The sequence below is a fragment of the Eucyclogobius newberryi genome, unplaced genomic scaffold (assembly GCF_026437365.1).
Source record: "Eucyclogobius newberryi isolate DKJ021-1_F unplaced genomic scaffold, fEucNew1.0.hap1 SCAF_2, whole genome shotgun sequence".
NCBI lineage: Eukaryota > Metazoa > Chordata > Actinopteri > Gobiiformes > Gobiidae > Eucyclogobius > Eucyclogobius newberryi.
Window position 1 is genome coordinate 43381959 of NW_027315834.1, and position 20851 is coordinate 43402809.

The 20851-nt window shown below is 42.0% G+C and overlaps 1 protein-coding gene across 4 annotated transcripts; it reads left to right on the forward strand.

Annotated features, from left to right (window-relative positions):
• The first annotated feature begins 175 nt into the window (after positions 1–175).
• Positions 176–16389, forward strand: znf618 (zinc finger protein 618). Of its 4 annotated transcripts, none has more exons than XM_072453119.1 (15): positions 176–418; positions 2658–2849; positions 3080–3325; positions 3946–4023; positions 4118–4162; positions 8750–8839; positions 8911–8988; positions 9388–9477; positions 9654–9743; positions 12321–12398; positions 13256–13300; positions 13605–13721; positions 14036–14194; positions 14609–15690; positions 15801–16389. In XM_072453119.1, exons 1-15 carry the CDS (start codon positions 199–201, stop codon positions 16338–16340), a joined length of 3150 nt encoding a protein of 1049 aa, XP_072309220.1. In that variant the 5' UTR covers positions 176–198; the 3' UTR covers positions 16341–16389. The 4 variants fall into 4 exon arrangements, with proteins under 4 accessions (XP_072309220.1, XP_072309221.1, XP_072309222.1 ...); XM_072453120.1 differs by having other exon boundaries at positions 13644–13721; XM_072453121.1 differs by having other exon boundaries at positions 3080–3271.
• Positions 16390–20851: the final 4462 nt, after the last annotated feature.

Consider the following 20851-nt stretch of genomic DNA (forward strand, 5'->3'; position numbering starts at 1 on the left):
GTGAAAGGGACAGGAGGAGGAATAAAATCAATAGAAAATTACGTAGACAAAAAGTACAGAAAAGGTGAACACAACATTTTGGCTGGTAGATTGTCACAATGGCACATATTGTTCACATATTGTTGTCCCTTGTCCATCGAGGGCTAAAGTTGACTCTTTTTACTGATTCAGCAGCACAAGCCAAAAGGACGGGGAGCCATGAGTTCACCAGACGAACCCAGTCCAGGGAAGGACACTGATGGACCCTCGCCAGCAGGGGCCACTGAAGCTGCCAGTCCACCCCCCACCATGGTGAAGAAGGAGCTGGGGGTCCCAGAGATGAGCAATGGAAAAGAAGGAGAATCCAACCCGGAGATCTGCGTTGTGACTGGTGAAGGAAGCGCAGCCGGAGGTGCGACGCGTCGAGCTCAGGCTGACAGTATGTTCACACTCAGACAACTATGAACCTGCTGTGACTTTAAAACAATTCAAACTGGTAACGGTTTAACAATATAGTATGCTTTTTTGATTACGGTTTTGTTATCAAGTTATTGCACAGGTTTTGATTTGTTCTAAAACATCTTATAATGTTGAAATGAAGCCAATGTTCTGTGTATTCATGCCAATGTGCAATTGCAATCTGTTGAGCAATGAATTTCAAATAATTTAATTTACATTAAATCATTAAAAATACGTCAAAGCTATAATTGAAATTCCGAGATGAAAATGTATCTGTTTCTGTGCTCATTGTTCAGGCAATTTAAATTCAGGATCTGATTAGTCTCATTGGCTTCCATGTAATTTTCAACTCAACATCCAATTTAAAAATGTGTTTCTCTTGGCTGTTCAAAAAGTTTCAGTATGAATTATGCTATTTTCTTAAAACCAAAATCCACTGTAAATCTTATTGCTTTGGGGTTTTAGTCTTTACCAACTTGATATTTAATCTAATCTAAAAATTAGGGCTGGGCAACAATTAAAATGTTTAATCTCGATTAATTTCATTATTTCCCTGATTAATCACAATTAATCACATTTTTACGTGCAAAATTCAAAATGAATTCAAAAGAGGTGTAAAGTGCATCAGCATTTTTATTCAGTAGCAGTTAAATAAAATATTAAGTATTCACTTGCCACAAAATCCTGAGCCACAATCATTAAAGATGAACAGGCCACTTCAGAGGTAACGTCAGAAACATTGTAATCTCATTAAACATTAGACACTCCAAACACATTTTAGGAGCAGCATAACCAGTCTAGTACCAAATGTCCCTAAACCAGAAAACACTTCAGTACAGTTTGTAAATTCTTAGAACTTGACACTAAAGGGCCATAACATGAGTTGTGCAAACAAACACTTAACCAGTTAAATACAAATAAATACATTGTGTACATTTTAACTAAAACAATGTTATCAAACACAAAACTAAAGCTTATTGCCACTGCCAGGGCATTGAAAAGAACCAGAAAAGTTTGGAGATTCCTAAAACTGGGTGTTTTTTTACTTGTCTGCACTAAGCCAGTTGCTAAGGCACCAGATTATTCATGTTTTCAGCTGATAAAGACGCGCACCGGACCCTTCTCGCGGATCTCCCCAGCTACGGCGCCCGTCGGGACCTGCTCACGTGGGCCCCTGGCGGGTTGCCTCGGCTGGCGTCTATAGCTGACTTGTAAAGTTAATAAACCAAAGCCATGGTCCAACATTAAAATCCATTTACACCACGAGAAAAGCAGCACAGCACAACTCCTCCACTGAGCATGTGCAGGACGACTCGCCTCCACTGAGCATGTGCAGGACGACTCGCCTCCACTGAGCATGTGCTGGACGACTCTCCTCCACTGAGCATGTGCAGGACAACTCTCCTCCACTGAGCATGTGCAGGACGACTCTCCTCCACTGAGCATGTGCAGGACGACTCTCCTCCACTGAGCATGTGCAGGACGACTCTCCTCCACTGAGCATGTGCAGGACGACTCTCCTCCACTGAGCATGTGCAGGACGACTCTCCTCCACTGAGCATGTGCAGGACGACTCTCCTCCACTGAGCATGTGCAGGACGACTCTCCTCCACTGAGCATGTGCAGGACGACTCTCCTCCACTGAGCATGTGCAGGACGACTCTCCTCCACTGAGCATGTGCAGGACGACTCTCCTCCACTGAGCATGTGCAGGACGACTCTCCTCCACTGAGCATGTGCAGGGCGACTCTCCTCCACTGAGCATGTGCAGGGCGACTCTCCTCCACTGAGCATGTGCAGGGCGACTCTCCTCCACTGAGCATGTGCAGGACGACTCTCCTCCACTGAGCATGTGCAGGGCGACTCTCCTCCACTGAGCATGTGCAGGACGACTCGGACGCACATCTGCTGCTGAGTGTATTCTATGGACATGAGTCCGGCGCGTCGAGAACTCGCGTCCGGTGCGTTTGTCTTTCTAATGTTCACGCGCTCAAATTCTGCGTCGGCCGCAGCGGTTTGTACGAGGCTTTAGAACTGGTGCGGACCGGGGGAATCTGCGTTAAAATAATTTATCGCGTTAAATAAGTGATGAGTTAAGGCGATAATAACGCGTTAACTTGCCCAGCCCTACTAAAAATATATATTGTTCAATTTAGGACATAAAAAAAGAAAACAAATTCTGTTTAATTAATTTGGGGTGTCATCTTTCAATGATGTAGGTACTCCCAAAAACACATCCCCGACCTCAGACACCACCACTTCACCCCCGACTGCAGTAAAGAAGGAGCATGGGACACTGGAGACGAGCAATGGAAAAGGCAGAGACCCAAACCCTGCTGAGATCTGCGTTGTAGTTGGAGGAAATGAAGGGGGACTGGGCCGAGGTCGACCTGGTAGACCCCCGACTGACAGTATGTTTCATTTTGGTGCTGGAAGATTATGATCATCATAATGTTGACCAAAATATTTTCTGGTTTACATACTTTAAGCAGCTTTTGGCTCTCTAGTCTTCTATTTGGCCAACTGAGGCAAAGCATTTTTTCATCTGCTAGATGGGGTCGGGGGTCTAATTTGATTGCATAAGCAATTAAAATGATCTTACTGTACTGTAAAGCAAACGCATTGACGTTCATCTTTCAAGGTATCGCCAAAAAACCCTCACCAGTCTCAGCCACAACCTCGCCGTCTCCCACCACCGTGAAGAGGGAGCCCAGGACACTGGAGACGAGCAATGGGAAAGTGGCAGAACTCAACCCAGCTGAGATCTGCGTTTTGATTGGAGGAAGTGAAGGGGGCGCAGGTGGAATGGGACCACGTCGAGCTCAGGCTGAGGGTATGTTCGCCCTTGGTTCTCCTCCTCCAACGAAGAGCACTGACTCATGCATAGGTGTGTGAATATATAGTCTACATGCATTTCCTGATTGCAATCATGGCTAAGAGTCCTGTCTTAGTCTGGAGTGTCTTGATGATTACCTTGCAATGCTTTCTTGGCAGCACAAATGGCCCATGGGCTCGCAAAAAATGTAGAAAATGGATTCAGGAAAGTTCTGCTTACAGGGAACGATGACCATCTGGTGCCCTTCAATAATAGCAATTATAAACAAAACGATTGTAGATTATGTTATCACACTGTAAGAAAATGGGCCGATGTGAGTGAAAGTGTGTTTTTTGAATCAGACTTCAAAAACATTTTGTATTGTTTTAAAAAAAAGAAATACATTTGTCACTTTGTGTTTTCTCCTACACATTGTACATAACATAGACAGACATTTTTGAAAATATTTATTTGGGAAGGTATGCAGTCTGGTAGTGTGTACAAGAGCACACAACTGTAACGTTTGACTGTTCTGAATTTGAACCTATCCAAAATCTACAAAACAACACATATGGTTAGTCCTGCTTTGATATGATGCATTGGCCATTTTCTAAATAAATGCAATTATTCATAATTTATATTGTTTTGGAAAACATTTTGGGGTATTCATAAAAAATGCTAATATGTTACAGGTTCCTATGTTTGTGGAGTGTGTGGGAAAAAGTACAAATACTACAACTGTTTTCAGACCCACGTCAGGGCACACAGAGGTAAGATCCATCTAATCTGTATTTGTATAAAATATTCAAATTTAGTAGCACTCCCCTCATCCTTGTTTACTCATTATTTTCTCATATCTAATAGAATCGGAGGGCATGGTTGGAGAGAGTCTGCCACAAACTCCAACCAGTAAGTGATGTTGTAACACTGCAATAATGTTATACGGTGCATGGAACTTGTAGTGTAATTCCACTGCGTGCACAAAGTCATAGACATTTGGTGTGTGTGTGTGTGTGTGTGTGTGTGTGTGTGCGTGCGTGCGTGCGTGCGTGTGCCTGTGCCTGTCTCTCTGTCTCTCTGTCTCTCTGTCTCTCTGTCTCTCTGTCTCTCTGTCTCTCTGTCTCTCTGTCTCTCTGTCTCTCTGTCTCTCTGTGTCTGGTGCCTCTACCTCTAGCTCAGTGCTCCTCTATCTCACAGAGGAGGACGTTTAGTGCGGGGAGAATAGTTTCTGTCTCCACATGTTGTTAAAGCGGTGTCGAGCAGGTCGCGTGCACAAGAAGAGACATGAGATAAGTGTGGAGATGCAGTGTGAATACACGGCACACTCAAGAGAACCACCAGCGGTGCCATTTTGTTGTCGATGTTGTTTTTCAGCCCGCATCTCTCAATTTTGCAATTGAGACACGTGAACGATGCGTATCGTGACATTTAACAATCGCAATGCAACGTCACCCTGATTGGCATGCGTTTTGTAATCACTGAAAATAAAGTACATTGGTGTTAATTGTACGTTTTCTTTACATTCTACGCAGTCTCAAACCAATGAAGATTTTTAAGATGCTTTATACTAAACTTATTGTTGATTTAAACACCAGTTATAATAAATATATGTACCATTTGTCACCTGGCAGCTCTTTTGTTTACATTTTTGTACTGTAAAACCTAAAAAATACTACCTACCTACCTAAAAATTACATTGGTAGAGGTTTGCATTGCCTTTTTACAAGAAAACTAACTGGGAACTAGAGTAAATAATATTCATACTTCTGGAAGGTAAGCTACATACAGTGGCTCGCAACAGTACTCTTTTTCCACATTTTATCATGTCACAACCGCAAACTTAAATCAATTGTATTCACCTTTTTTGTGAAAGTGCGGCACAAATTAGCACACAAGTGTGAAGTGAAAGAAAAATTATACATAATTTCTAGATTAATAAAAAAAGACTGAACTGAAAAGTGCAGCGGGCAAATACTTTGAGGAACTGCCTTTCTCTGCAATTACAGCTGAAAGTCTTTTGGAGTTTGTCTCTACCAACTTTCCTCACCTACAGATCATTCTTCAAGCTCAGTCTGATTTTATGGAGAACGTTTGTGAACAGCAGTTTTCAGATTCACAGATTTGATTTAGGTCTGGACTTTGACTGGGCCATTCTAACTCATGAATATGTTTTGTTAGAAACCAATTGATTTCCATTTTGATCTTATCAGACCAGAGCACCTTCTTCAACCTGTTTGCTGTGTCCCAACATGGCTTCTTATGGCTGTTTTTCAACAATTACTTCTTCTTGCCGCTCGTCCATTAAAGCCAGATTTGTGTAGTGCAAGACTAATCTTGTGGAGAGATACAATGTCCACCTGAGCTGATCTCTGCAGCTCCTCCAGAGTTACCATGGGCCTATTGGCTGCATCTCTGATCAGTGTTCTCCTTGTTCTGCCTATAAGTTTTGGTGGACGGCCATGTCTTGGTAGGTGTAGTTGTGCCATACTCTTTCCATTTCAGGATGATGGATTGAACAGTGCTGTGTGAGATGTTCAAAGCTTAGGAAATCCTTTTATAACCTAACCCTGCTTTAAACATCTCCACAACTTTATCCCTGACCTGTTTAGTGTGTTCCTTGGACTTCATGATGCTGTTTGCTCCTTAACATTCTCTTACAAGTTTGTGCGGCCTTCACAGAACAGCTGCATTTATACTGAGGTTAGATTACACACAGGTAGACTCTATAGAATAAAATAGAATTCAATCTTTCAGCAATCATCAGGCATCTTCTGAGAGGTATTGGTTGTACTCAGGGAAAAGAGGCTTAATATTATTTCTTTAAATATATAATATTATTTGGCCCGAGCGCCACAAGCTGGCGAGAGGCCTATTAATCTCGTAAGGCCGTGCGAAGCACGGCTGCGAAAGTGCTTCCAAACACTCACTAACGCACTCCTTCACTCACGCACGCCCCGTGCATACTAATTAGTAGTAGGAAAATGGAACATTACCGTTGTAAACGGGCGAAGCCCGTGCAAAAGTGCGCACTAAACGAGCATTTTACATTGGTTGTCATCCCATATAAAGCACTCATTTGCGCTAAGTAGCTCACGAATACGTTCCCCATCTCTTGCATGTTCCGTGCATATAAGCATGTAATGCAAAAATTGAACATTATTACTGTATAGAGGGCCAAAAACACAAAGTGGGCGGAGCCCACTCAAAATTAACGAAAGTACCCGTCAGTGACCAGGGACCCACACCATGAGGTAGGAAAGCGCGAGCGCTTTCCGAAAATATATAGTTTATGATATTTGAAAAATGGGAAACATTGTTTTCGCATCGGAATATTATTCTTTCTTCTTTCTTTCTTCTCGGGACCAACCCCCCTATTTTTCATCCAGTGAACATTGACGAAAAGTCACAAAAATTTGCACACCTCTAAAAATCGTGCCTCTCTACATTCTGGCTATTTCCCTTTTCTAAAATAAAAAATTGGCGCGTAAGCGCCCCCAAATGTACCAAAAATGCATTGAGAGATAGGAAATTACCCCAAAAAAATCAGATCGTAGAATCATGAAATTTGGCGCAGAGGTAGATGGTGACAAGAGAAGTAAAAAATATTATTACGGCAACGCCGTCCGCCCAACCAAATGTCGGCCATATTGCTTCAAAAATGGCTAAGCATGACTCGGGAGTTTTTTCAAACGTGGTACTTTTACGAACTCCTCCCAGGGCGTTGGCTCTAAAAAGCTGAAATTTGGTGAAAATGCTACTGAGGAGTGGGACATCAAAAGTTATTCAAATTACATTGACCCTGTCACGGTCTCTGAGCGGCGAAGCCTCAAACTTTAGCTAGAATTTCAGAAATCTCCCAAATTTAACATTTCTGCCGTTTGCACAGATAAAGTCCGAATTGCGTCAAATTAGAATCAGTTGTTAAACTCTTTGCCCTAAACCTACTTGAAGTGAAATTAATTAATTTGGCGCCACAGCGCCCCCTACAGATTTTATATGGAGGTTAAATGTTTAGTTTTGCGAAATTATCTGAAATTTGACACAAAACTCAATTTTGGCATCCCCATCAAAAAAGTAAATGAGACCCATGTCATAATTGTTATGGCTTTGCTGTAGCGATGACCGAAACCTCCCATGTTATTCCAATGGGGAAATCACCAGAACATGTTTACACTTTATACTTTCACCAACTCCTCCCAGGGCGTCAGCCCTATCAACGTGAAATTTGGTGAGACTCATCTTCAGGGGTGGACCATCAAAAGTTATCCACATTTTTATTCAAAGAGTCACGGTGTCTGTGCGGCAAAGCCGCACATTTTGCCAAGAATTCAAAATAAAATTGCTTTTTGATGGTAAAACAAAGGGGAGAAGATGTGACAGCGTCACAGATTCAGCAGTAGGCGTAATAAAAGGACAATTGGGGCGCTTTAGCGCCCCCTCCTCTTGCGGCGTGGCGAGGGCTGATCATTGCCGCTTGCGGCTATATTTTATATTATTATTGTTATTATTTCCTTCCACCTCACAATTTTCTGTGGTCGTGACGAACACTTTTGCAAGCCACTGTATGCAGCCACAGCAGTCTTGGGGAAGACTAATGAAAATGAGGCTGCCAGATGGGCCCCACAACAGTTTGCTCTAGTAGCCCAAGCTTGGTTCGACCTTTGAGCTGGTTAACTACTGTTGTTGTCGCTCTGTCTCACAGACATTAGAATCAACAGAGAAATTGCCTGTGTTTCTTATCAAATAAGAAACAAGTGAATTCCGCTCCATGTTCTCACCTAAGCCTGGATTAAATGGATTTCAGGGGCTTTTAATCATTCTGACGAACTCAAGGATGTTTTTAAAACAATTGTAAATAGGGAGACTTTGCCTTTGACATTGAACAATTAACTTTGCTTCACCAGACTTCACCACACTACCATAGCTCTTAGATATACAGAATTTGATAGATTCATCTTAATATGGACAGTTAGGACTGGAGAGTTACTGGTAGTTTCCACACTACAGTTCAGAGCCCCCCTATCTACAAGAAATGCAAATAATTATTCAATAGTTTGCTATAATATATTGTTTATGATAAGAACCAAGTTGCCTTTTTATGCAATTTTTTGGGGGGGTTTCTTTTCTTTTGATGAACTCATCTAGTTTCAGCTTTTTAGGTATTCAAAATTGACACATTTTCTGTTATTCTGCAGTGACATCAATTGCATATTTTTCTAAATTAAATTGCCCTTTGTTTTGCAGAACACATAGTCTGTGTAATCTCTCATTCATCCAGTGTTCCATTGTAGAAATAATTATGTTGTATCATCTGGACTCTTGTTGTTTTTCTAGCTTAACACCACTAAGTATGGAATGATTGAATAATGCACCTTTGGTTGTCTTACAAGGCAAAGTGCCATAGCTTAAATCCAAAACATGCATTATTAGTGGATATCTGGGTGTACATTTTTTTGGAGAACCCTAAAATAGCATGACGTATGATGTGTTTTACAGGTAGCTTCCGTTACTCATGTGACATTTGTGGCAAGAAGTACAAATACTATAGCTGTTTCCAGGAGCACCGCGACCTGCATGCAGTGGATGGTATGTTTTCTTTTGTTCAAAATCAAACATTTTTTATGTTGATCTTCTCTTCTAATCTTTGTTTTTCATAGATCCATATGAACAGGTCATGCTACCTGTGGATGGTCTTAAAGAGGAGCCAATTGAACCGTATCAGAAAATTGGGCCAAGTAAGCCATTTTGTTTTATTATATGTTATACTTACCAATATGGTAAGCGATTGCCATAAACTAGGGCTGCAACTAAACGTCTATGTGATAAAAGGCATGTGTTTTAGAGGAATTTATTTTAAAAGTTCCTTTACTTTTATCTAATTGTCTTCCAAACCAACCCATTGTTTCTACTTTGAATACTTGAAGCATAAAACCATATTGGAGTCTTTTTAGAACTAATACCAGTGCAGTGTGAAAGTAAAAACATGTATTCTGTATTGATTAAAATAAAACATGAAGTTATAGTATCTAATTCTAGCATTCAGAATATTGGTGTAGAAAACATCCTCTGTATTTGCTTAACATGACATACATTTGATCTTCTTTCACTCTGTTTTTGTATTCTTAACCTTTCAGAGTCGGGAAGCTATGTCTGTGAATTTTGTGGGAAACAATACAAATATTTCAACCCGTACCAAGAACATGTTGCCCTTCACACACCAATGGGTGAGCCGTTATTGCTTAAGGCCACTGTTCCTTGAATATTTGAACACCATATTTAAAATTAAAATGTTCTAATCTTACATGTATGCACAAAGCTATGCACATTTAACATTTAACACATTTTATTCTAAAGTGACGTCTTGAACTTGCTCTGATTTATTTTTTTCTAATTTTTAAAGGCTCCTTTGATTTGAAGCCATTAAAGGCTCAGGAACGCAGTGCACTGGACATCAGCAAATATGCCCAAAACCAAGCTAGTAAAGTGAAAGGTAAGTAATGTTGCAGTCATAAACTTGCAGTCTTCTTGCTTTTGCTTAAAATAAATAAATAAATATATATATATTAGGGCTGGGCAAGTTAACGCGTTATTATCGCCTTAACTCATCACTTATTTAACGCGATCAATTATTTTAACGCGCTTTAACGCAGGTGGGATTCCCCTGGTCTGCACCAGTTCTAAAGCCTCGTACAAACCACTGCGGACGAATCGCGCCCGACGTAGAATTTGAGCGCGTGAACATTAGAAAGACAAACTCACCGGACGTGCGTTCTCGACGCGCCGGACTCATGTCCATAGAATACACTCAGCAGCAGACGTGCGTCTGAGTCGTCCTGCACATGCTCAGTGGAGGAGAGTCGTCCTGCACATGCTCAGTGGAGGCGAGTCGTCCTGCACATGCTCAGTGGAGGAGAGTCGTCCTGCACATGCTCAGTGGAGGCGAGTCGTCCTGCACATGCTCAGTGGAGGAGAGTCGTCCTGCACATGCTCAGTGGAGGAGAGTCGTCCTGCACATGCTCAGTGGAGGAGAGTCGTCCTGCACATGCTCAGTGGAGGAGAGTCGTCCTGCACATGCTCAGTGGAGGAGAGTCGTCCTGCACATGCTCAGTGGAGGAGAGTCGTCCTGCACATGCTCAGTGGAGGAGAGTCGCCCTGCACATGCTCAGTGGAGGAGAGTCGTCCTGCACATGCTCAGTGGAGGAGAGTCGTCCTGCACATGCTCAGTGGAGGAGAGTCGTCCTGCACATGCTCAGTGGAGGAGAGTCGTCCTGCACATGCTCAGTGGAGGAGAGTCGTCCTGCACATGCTCAGTGGAGGAGAGTCGTCCTGCACATGCTCAGTGGAGGAGAGTCGTCCTGCACATGCTCAGTGGAGGAGAGTCGCCCTGCACATGCTCAGTGGAGGAGAGTCGTCCTGCACATGCTCAGTGGAGGCGAGTCGTCCTGCACATGCTCAGTGGAGGAGAGTCGTCCAGCACATGCTCAGTGGAGGAGAGTCGTCCTGCACATGCTCAGTGGAGGAGAGTCGTCCAGCACATGCTCAGTGGAGGCGAGTCGTCCTGCACATGCTCAGTGGAGGAGAGTCGTCCAGCACATGCTCAGTGGAGGCGAGTCGTCCTGCACATGCTCAGTGGAGGAGAGTCGTCCTGCACATGCTCAGTGGAGGAGAGTCGTCCTGCACATGCTCAGTGGAGGAGAGTCGTCCAGCACATGCTCAGTGGAGGCGAGTCGTCCTGCACATGCTCAGTGGAGTCGAGTCGTCCTGCACATGCTCAGTGGAGTCGAGTCGTCCTGCACATGCTCAGTGGAGTCGAGTCGTCCTGCACATGCTCAGTGGAGTCGAGTCGTCCTGCACATGCTCAGTGGAGGCGAGTCGTCCTGCACATGCTCAGTGGAGGAGAGTCGTCCAGCACATGCTCAGTGGAGTCGAGTCGTCCTGCACATGCTCAGTGGAGTCGAGTCGTCCTGCACATGCTCAGTGGAGGAGTTGTGCTGTGCTGCTTTTCTCGTGGTGTAAATGGATTTTAATGTTGGACCATGGCTTTGGTTTATTAACTTTACAAAGTCAGCGGCTATAGGCGCCAGCCGAGGCAACCCGCCAGGGGCCCACGTGAGCAGGTCCCGCCGGGGGCCCGCGTGAGCAGGTCCCAGGTCCCGCCAGGGGCCCGCGTGAGCAGGTTCCGCCGGGGTCCCGCCGGGGGCCCGCGTGAGCAGGTCCCAGGTCCCGCCAGGGGCCCGCGTGAGCAGGTCCCAGGTCCCGCCAGGGGCCCGCGTGAGCAGGTTCCGCCGGGGTCCCGCCGGGGGCCCGCGTGAGCAGGTCCCGCCGGGCGCCGTAGCTGGGGAGATCCGCGAGAAGGGCCCGGCGCGCGTCTTTATCAGCTGAAAACATGAATAATCTGGTGCCTTGTGGCTTAGTGCAGACAAGTTAAAAAAACACCCAGTTTTAGGAATCTACAAACTTTTCTGGTTCTTTTCAATGCCCTGGCAGTGGCAATAAGCTTTAGTTTTGTGTTTGATAACATTGTTTAAGTTAAAATGTACACAATGTATTTATTTGTATTCATGTTATGGCGCTTTAGTGTCAAGTTCTAAGAATTTACAAACTGTACTGAAGTGTTTTCTGGTTTAGGGACATTTGGTACTAGACTGGTTCTGCTGCTCCTAAAATGTGTTTGGAGTGTCTAATGTTTAATGAGATTACAATGTTTCTGACGTTACCTCTGAAGTGGCCACTTCTTTTGAATTCATTTTGAATTTTGCACGTAAAAATACGATTAATCGTGATTAATCAGGGAAATAATGCGATTAAAAATTGTAATCGTTGCCCAGCCCTAATATATATATTAAAAAAAAATCTCCTTTTGCACACACGTTCCCCCTTCTGGTCACTAAAAAATAGCAACACAAACCTCACTGCAGACAGAAATTGGGTCAAAAAGATGGAATGGTGTCTTAGCAATCATTATATTAAAACTGCAGTGAACATTTTTCTTTTCTGTTGTTGTTGTTTTTTCACAAATTTTCCAAGACATTGTATAATACGAATTCTTTTTGTGTTGTGTTACTAGACAGCCAATTCAGGCGGAAACTGGAGAGCACATTTCAGTCTAGCCTGGTCGACACCAACAGCTTGCAGAATTCAAGTGGTGAGTACCAAGTCGACCTTTTTCATGTTGGATTGTAAGAGCTATTATTTCTACTAATTCAGAGAGCAATGTATAATAGATTAGTCATTTGAGCACATTAGAGAGCTACAAAGAATTGCCACCAAGATAGTCAACACCAAATGCTAAATGAGGGGCTTCTACTATAATCCTCCATACATGTTGTTAGGCAAGGCAAGTTTATTTGTAGAGCACAATTCATACACAGGGCAATTGAGTGCTTCACACAACAGGAATTAAAAGGCATTAAAATCACACAGACATGACAGGAATCACAATACAGTTGAAGACATAAAAGAGAAGAGTGCAAAGAAAATCATTTCAGTCATATGCACAGCTAAACAAACATTTTTTAGCTTAGAGTTTAACATTTTCAGAATAGAGGCCTGTCTCACATATTCAGCAAGACTGTTGCATATTTTAGCTGCATTGTACTGTATAAGGTTATGTGACAAAGTGAGCCCTTTACTCTGTCCCTTAGTTATTGGTACAAGCACACACATAACTGCTTAGTTCTCAATATGAAATAAGATACTGGTAAGATGCACACACATATGTTTGTGCTAGTATGTCCTAGTCTTATCATTACATTGAACCCATTAAATTGATTTATGATAAATTATTTTTTTCCAATATACCATAACCAATGAATAATGAATGTTGAGGCTTACACTATGTATTATTGTAATTATTATATAAAAAAACATCAATTCTATTTAAGGCTTTCATTCATGTACAATAGGCAAATTCAAATAGCATATTGTATACAAAATTGCTCTTTGATGGCATAAAAAGAAAGGAATCATGTAGCATCATATTTTGTGTATTCTCTTCTGTAGGAGCGCCGAGCCCTCTGGTGGCCAGCTCGTTTTCTGCAGCACAGAGTAAGTAGCCACACCTTTTTGTTCCACACAAAAAGAAGCATGGAGCCCTTTATCTTTTCAAGTCATTTCACTTCATGTTTCCTTTTGTCTCATTATTTGACCTGTTGTACAGTCATGCCAAAAACATAACAAAAGATTGGCTGCCTAATTTTGATATTCTCTAAAACTTATTACAAAACTATTTCTAATTTTGATCACTTGTGGCTGCTAAAACACAACAACTTGTAAATGGTAATGAAAATGAATGTCTAAATAAATATACTTTAACTCCAGCAAAACTGTCCTCGTTTGGTGTCTTGGACAGAGAGTCAATGCCTCTCTGGTCCCTCTGAATTTGTTTTAGAACCCTTCATTTGTGGTGCCTGTGGCATCCAGTTCCAGTTCTACAACAACCTGCTGGAGCACATGCAGTCCCACGAGGGTGAGTCAACAAAGCCCTTCGTGTGAACTCCTGCAGTGGCTGCAGTGCATGCTAAAGTTTAAATGCTTGTGCATAATCTGTGAGTGAATTCATGTGCAGACATGTTGTATGCCCAAATCTGGCCCCAACCTCAGCCTAAAGTGATGATTTATCAACAAATTTAAATTGGTAAAGACATTATAACTTTACATATGGCATATCCACTTAATTCAACATTAAAAATGTCATTTATTTCATTTTAATTGAAATGTAACATTTGTTTTTGTTTAATATGGACCAGTACACATGTTAAGTCAACTTCTTAATCTCCTTAGCGCACAGTGAGAACCACACCAAAGGGGACTCTCCAAAAACCTCCTCAGCTTCGGGTCCTCAGGAGCAGCTTTGGAGAGGCTCTCAGGCTCAGTTTCTATCCTCAGTTAAACTTCAAATCCAGCCTCAAAGTCTCACACAGAGAAACCACACTTTCACTCGTAAGTACTTGTATTTGCGTCACTAGATGCGCATTAACATTTTGGTGACTCTTTCTGCAATCTGTTGTGTTAGAACATGTATTGACTTTAGGTGTCACATTTGCCATTTGGGCATTCTTGAACTACTTTTTAATAGTTTGACTCTATGATTCCATTATTGTTAATACTAAATGTTTGCTGTTATTCTTAAAAATAAGTATACAGTATGTACTTATAAGATAAGATATTCCTTTATTGTCCCACATGGGGAAATTTCATTGATGCAACGCAGGTAGATACAGAGGTAGATACAGAGGAAAAGAACAGATCACTTATAGGAAGTTTGAAAAATACTCTCAGTAGACGATCTCTTATAAAAATCTTAGGATGTCCGCCGTGTTATATGTACTCAACATTATGTTATTTTGTCCTCAGAGAATAATGGACTTCCTGAGAAAGAAAGACAGCAGGTGGCAGAGCGCCTTCTTCGTGTGATGTGTTCAGACCTGAACATGTTGAGTGTAATCAATAGCAAGGATTTCCTAAAACTGGCTCAGACCCTGGTGGACACAGGTGCTCGACACGGGGCCTACTCTACCCGGGATGCACTTGGCAACATGAGTGCCTTGGCCCTCCGCCAGCTGCCGCGCATGTACAATCAGGTCAAAGTTAAGGTGACCTGTGCCCTAGGATCCAATGCCTCTCTGGGTATCGCTGTCACATGCCACTCCCACATGTCTGGTCCAGACGCCTGTTATGTCCTCACAGCCTATCAGGTGGAAGGCCCCAGACTCAAGCGCTATGTTCTTGGGGTGAGAGAGGTGGAGCTGAGAGAAGGCCCTGAGCAGGTTTACCACTGGGTCCAGAATGTCCTGTCAGAGTTCGTCATGTCAGAAATCCGCACTGTCTATGTGTCTGAGCCAAGGGTCGCTGGGATAGGTGGGTCACCTTTGGGCAGCAGCCGTGGAAGAATATGCCTCAGATGTGCTGGTTGTTCCCTGGGAGCTGTGGTGCAGGCAGTCCTGGGGAAGCGCAGCCTTCAGGCTCGAGGCCTGCATGACCTAGCAGAGCTGCTTTCCACATGTAGAGACATTGCCTCCTCCACCACACTGGCCATGCGTGAAGAGCAGAGTAACACAAGCACAAGTGAGGAGGGAGGCCAGGGCAGTCCTGCACAGTGCCCCACTCCTCCCTGCTGGGATAGAATGGCTGAGGCACTTTTACAAGTGCATGCACATTTTGAACAGGTTTGTGAAGCCTATGGACGTAGCAAGGCCACAGCTCCACTTCTCCAAGGCCTGAATAAGCATCTGCTGTCTACACTGGCCTGTCTACTGGCACCACTGCGCCTCGCTGCTCTGGAACTCAGCAGCCAAAGGAAGCCCACTCTTCAGCAGGTTCTACCTGTCTACCTGCGCCTCGAGAAGTTCTTCACATCCAAAGCTGGGGAAGCAGGAACTGGCACTGCCAGCAAACTCTGCCACTACTTCCTCGAAGCACTGAAGGAGAATTTCAAGGTATTTTATGTTTATATATTTTAGATTTTAATACTTACGTACTTACGTAAGTGTATTTTCTAAACATAAGACTATACACACAACTTTGTGAAATAAACTGTTGTGTGTAGGTTGAACGAGCCCACCAAGTTGCCATGGTTCTGGACCCTCAGCTCAAGCTCCGCTCAGTACCAGCCTATCAACACGAGGACATCATATCTCGGGCATGTGAAATGGCAGTTGAGAGCCGGGATGGAGGTCTGTCAGGTGGACTTGGAACTGCTGGAGATGACCGTGATTGTGATGGCCCCCCAATGCCGAAAATTAGTCGCGTAGAGGGTGCTGGGAGCAATGGTGGCACCTCTAGAGACACTTGCACTCTGTCAAGCAATGATGATACACAGAGTCAGGTTCGACAGGAGATCTTTCAGTACCTGGCTGAGCCTCTTCTCCAAGGCACCCCGGATCTGTTCCAGTACTGGAGCACCGCAGTAACTGACAAGTTCCCAAAGCTGGCCCGACTGGCCCTGTGGCTGCTGGCCGTGCCTGCAGTGGCCATCCGCAGTGAGTGTGTGACTGTGTGTGAGCAGAGCATGGCCATGAAGAGGAGGCAGCAGGTGACAGCTGAGGAAATGAACAAACTCATATTTCTACGCTCCAACCTCAGTTAAAAAGACTACGAACCAAACCTCAACCTCACAACCAATGACTCAAGGCTATTGTTCTAGGCTATTATCTAGTTTTAGACCAATGGCAACATAAATGTCTATCAACACAAAGTAATCCTCAAAACTATACAGGAACACAATTGTTGTACATTACAAACACCCAGAAGTCAATAATCTGCTTGTATAGAAAACAGTGAAACGTGTGCAAGTATAGTAAGCAAAGGAATGTGTCGGTGTAATCCCTCATTCGTCCAGGCGTGTTCCATAGTAGAAAAAGCTTCAGTTGTAGTCATCTGGACTCAGTTAGAAATCGCTTGGCCTTTCTTGATTGTTCCACAATCAGAGGAGAGTATATAGGAAACCTACACACACGGACCAGTATCTGCTCTTTGGTTCCAACCACCCACCACAGCACAAGCTGGGTGTGATCAGAACCTTACAACACAGAGCTCAAGGTGTGCCCACCAGCTCAGAGGGCAAGAAGAAAGAGGAAAAACATGTCCGTAATGCCCTCTCAGCCTGTGGTTACCCCGCTTGGGCTCTCAACAGAGTGAAGAGAACCAAGAAGCAGGACAAAAGGGAAACTGAACAGAGAAGGAAGGGTGTTTCTATCCCTTATGTGTCTGGCCTGTCGGAAAAACTGCAGAGAATTTTTAGACAACACGAAGTCCCTGTTTATTTTAAACCAGGAAACACTTTAAGACAAAAACCGGTTCACCCAAAGGACAAGTTGCCGACTCAAAAACAGAGCAATGTAGTTTATTCGATCCAATGCAGTGAAGAAAGCTGTAAAGAACGGTACATAGGTGAGACAATACAGCCTTTACACAAGAGGCTTTATCAGCACAGAAGAAATACAAGTTCAGGACCTCAGAGCGCCGTGCATCTCCATCTTGAAGCCTCTAATCACTCGTTTGAAGACGGTGAGGTGAAGGTTTTAAGGAGGGAGAAAAGATGGTTTGAAAGAGGAGTTAAGGAAGCTATTTTTGTTAAAAAAGAAAGACCTTCTTTAAACATGAATGGAGGGCTAAGATTCAATCTTCCTGGTATCTATAATGGTATACTGAACCCCTGGAAAGGTAGAGGACCAGGACCAGGACACTTAGATGCTAATCAGGTACTCAGGGTGGTTGAGCCAGGGTCTCACAAAGACAAAGAGGATTCTAATAGCCCATTAAGATTCTGAATAGGCTAGCTCGGTAGATACAAGGGGGGAGTTTCTGTTGAAACAAACAACTCTTTCTTCTTCAGGAAGGCTCCGCCCAATGGGCTGGACTTACCACAGAATAGGATAAATATCGGAGTTCTCGATCTAAATTCTGTTATTGACAATGACTCTTGGATGAGAGTCGAAACGTCTATTTTTTCTAACTGAGTCCAGATGACTACAACTGAAGCTTTTTCTACAAAGGAATGTGGTGGAATGTTTTTTCTCAAAATGCCCTAATGAAGTTTGACATGGATCAGTCGTACCTGTGGTAGTGACAGGATTTCCTCCAAACTCAGACTAAACTGCTAAAGGCTGTATGCTGTTATCCTTAACTAGCAACTTTGTCAGCTAGTCAGCTTTCACTGCTTCAGTTTTCTACAGACCTCTTATAAACAATCCTACCAGGTTATTAAGTGCACACACCGTGAGTAAATACTGTTTACAGCAAGCTCAACGTAGACCTCTATTTGGGGTTAACATCACAATAAATATAAATCTCCTGCCACTGCACCTTTGACAGCAAACTGTACTATATTATTGACTCCAATGTATTACTGTATACTCAAATACATTTTAGACATCATGAACCTGCAGTTTTCTCTCTAACCTCACAGGGGAGCTGCACCACTCAAATATTTCTATGTATTTTTATTTGAAAGTTGCATTGAAAGTACATGCAATATTTTATTCTTACTGAAAAGTAACACGCAAGTGTACTCTCACCAGTAGTCAACAAGAACCTCATAATACACTGTTTCTTGATGTTAAGTGACGTTCATTTACAAATATTTAAGATATAGCACTTTTTCACTAAACTTGTATGTGGCACATTTTTATTTAAAATATACAATAATAACCGAAACCTCGTGAGTGTTGATGGTAGCTTCCACTGCTGCTAATTTAGTAAAGCTACATCAATCACCTTTGCAGAGACACACCAAGGTCATCACCATGTCTGTTTCAATATTTTTATTCATTATATATTCATTAAGTTGAATACTAAACACCGTCTTCCTCATAACTCCTATCGTATTCAAAAGTATATATTTTATGGCAATATATGATCGAATACATGGTTATAAAAACATGACTGTTGTCATCACAAAGAATACTACCATTTTTTACTTGTGAAATCAGTATTTTCTCAGGAACCAGTAAAAATCTTGCAGGAACCACTTTCTCCTCTCTTTACCGAAAATGTACCGAACTGTGACCTCAGTGCCCAGGTACAGACTGAACCAGGGCTTTGGGCAAACCTTCCACCTCAAATACAGCTGGTGCCACGTGCAACAAAACACTGTTCAGGAGTCCGGACTCGTAAGCTCAACACATACATAATGAACCTATTTATTTTTATATTGTATCAATCAATCAAATACCTCCTAATGTGGATGGGTTTGTTGCCTCTGGTACTATCATTCAAGTACTGCTTTGTTATATTTGTGTCTGGGCCTTAAGTCTCTGCTTTTGTGATAAACCCAACTTCATGCCTTTTTATTGCAGTTTCACCTCATGAAAGTGTTTTTAATTTGCTTTCTCAGTTATGTTGATGATGATGTGTTGATGAGATGTTAGAAAATCCTTAGTGGTCAAATGGGCTTTAAATGCAGCATTTTGGCTTTGCTGTCCAACTTAAGCTTCAAAATTAACAAGTTATTGAATGACAAATAGCCATCCAAAGCACACTGATTCACTTTATAAAAGTCTGCACTATAAGAAGTAGTTTTTATCAAATTTAAGCTGAATGATTTTAAGTCGCCCATCTATTGTATAGTAGTCAACGTAGCACAATTTAAAATTACATATTTAAAATGACAAAGATTCTTGAATTACAAATCTATTCATATTATTGCAAAGTGTTTTCACAGTATGTTCTATAATTTTAAGTGTGTATTCATAATGCATGTATTATTAAACACAATTTAACAGGCTACTCTATAAAAAAAACATATATATATATATATATATACAAATTCAGTGATCTGCAATCAAATCTTCAACAATTAGATGATTAGATGTTCAAAAAAACAATTTAAAAGGTTTGTGCTTCATAAAAAGTGTCCTTCCTGAATCCTGGCAATATTTACTCCGGGTTTAGAGGGGCTTGCTGCATGATACTAACCTGTTGCCAAGACCCCAGTTAGTGAGAGGTGAGCAGCCGACCCTCTATGCGAGTCTTTCTTTTATTTAAGTTCTACATTGTAATAGTATTCCTGGAACTGTCATACCCACTGCTGTTTAAACTGAACTCTGTGACATCACTCATATTTTGCTAACAAAACATTGCTGTAAGATATATTTAAAGAAAGTACTAATCGTGAGATTTACCTCAATATTCTGAAGGTAATGTTGTGATTTTGAGTGTCAGGAAAATAGCTGTTGTTACAAAACTGAATCACATATTCAAAATACTGTACATGAACTTGCAGTGTTACCAGTGATCCTCACTCTGATGAAGGGAGTTTTCTTACTGTTTTTAAATAGGTATTTTAAATAGGATTTGCTCTGGGACAAAATGCCATTGTTGACGTGCGTCAACTTGAATTTATTTAGAAATAATTTTGTTTTGTCAATTTCAATGATAACCAAGTATATCTAAGATATGCATGCTTTTAATATGAATATATAACATTGTACGCTGGTAATTCTCATGAAGCAGTAGACTAGGTTGGCTAAGAGCAGAAATTACCTGTAAACAGAGTTTGTATTGTGTGAAGAGGAGGGACACTGTCAGCAAAGCAAAATATAGTGTAAATACGTTCAAGAGTACTGCTGTTTTATGCCACAAGGGGGCGCCTTTATGTCAGAGATAAGATGTGCAGCGCCAATAACATTTTACCTCTTTTTCTACAGTAGCATTTCAAAGGGTTTTGATATAATAGACTCAACTTAGATACTGTTATTAGAAACTGTCAACTGTAAGTTTTTTTAATTTGAACTTATTTTGATTAAAGGTTCATTTGCGTAGTACAGTTAAGAACTCAACCACAGATAACTTCTGTTTCTTCAATGCAAGTTTAGATACTAGTGTTGCTTTTATTCTACTTTCAGGCATTTTGTCCTTTTCTACTCTACTGCTAAAATGCAAAAAAAAAAAAAAAAAAAAAAAATTAAGTTTGTTAATTTTGACTTTTTTAATCGCACTTTAGCAGCAGGTTCTTGTGTAGATTTGATCTCAGTTCACTTGTTAGTAAGCCTAATTTATACTTTTGTAGCAACACTATTTTTATACAATGGCCAAAAAGGGTCACTTGTCTTTTTTTCGGTGTCATATATTGCAGCGCTGTTTGATGTTGAATACATT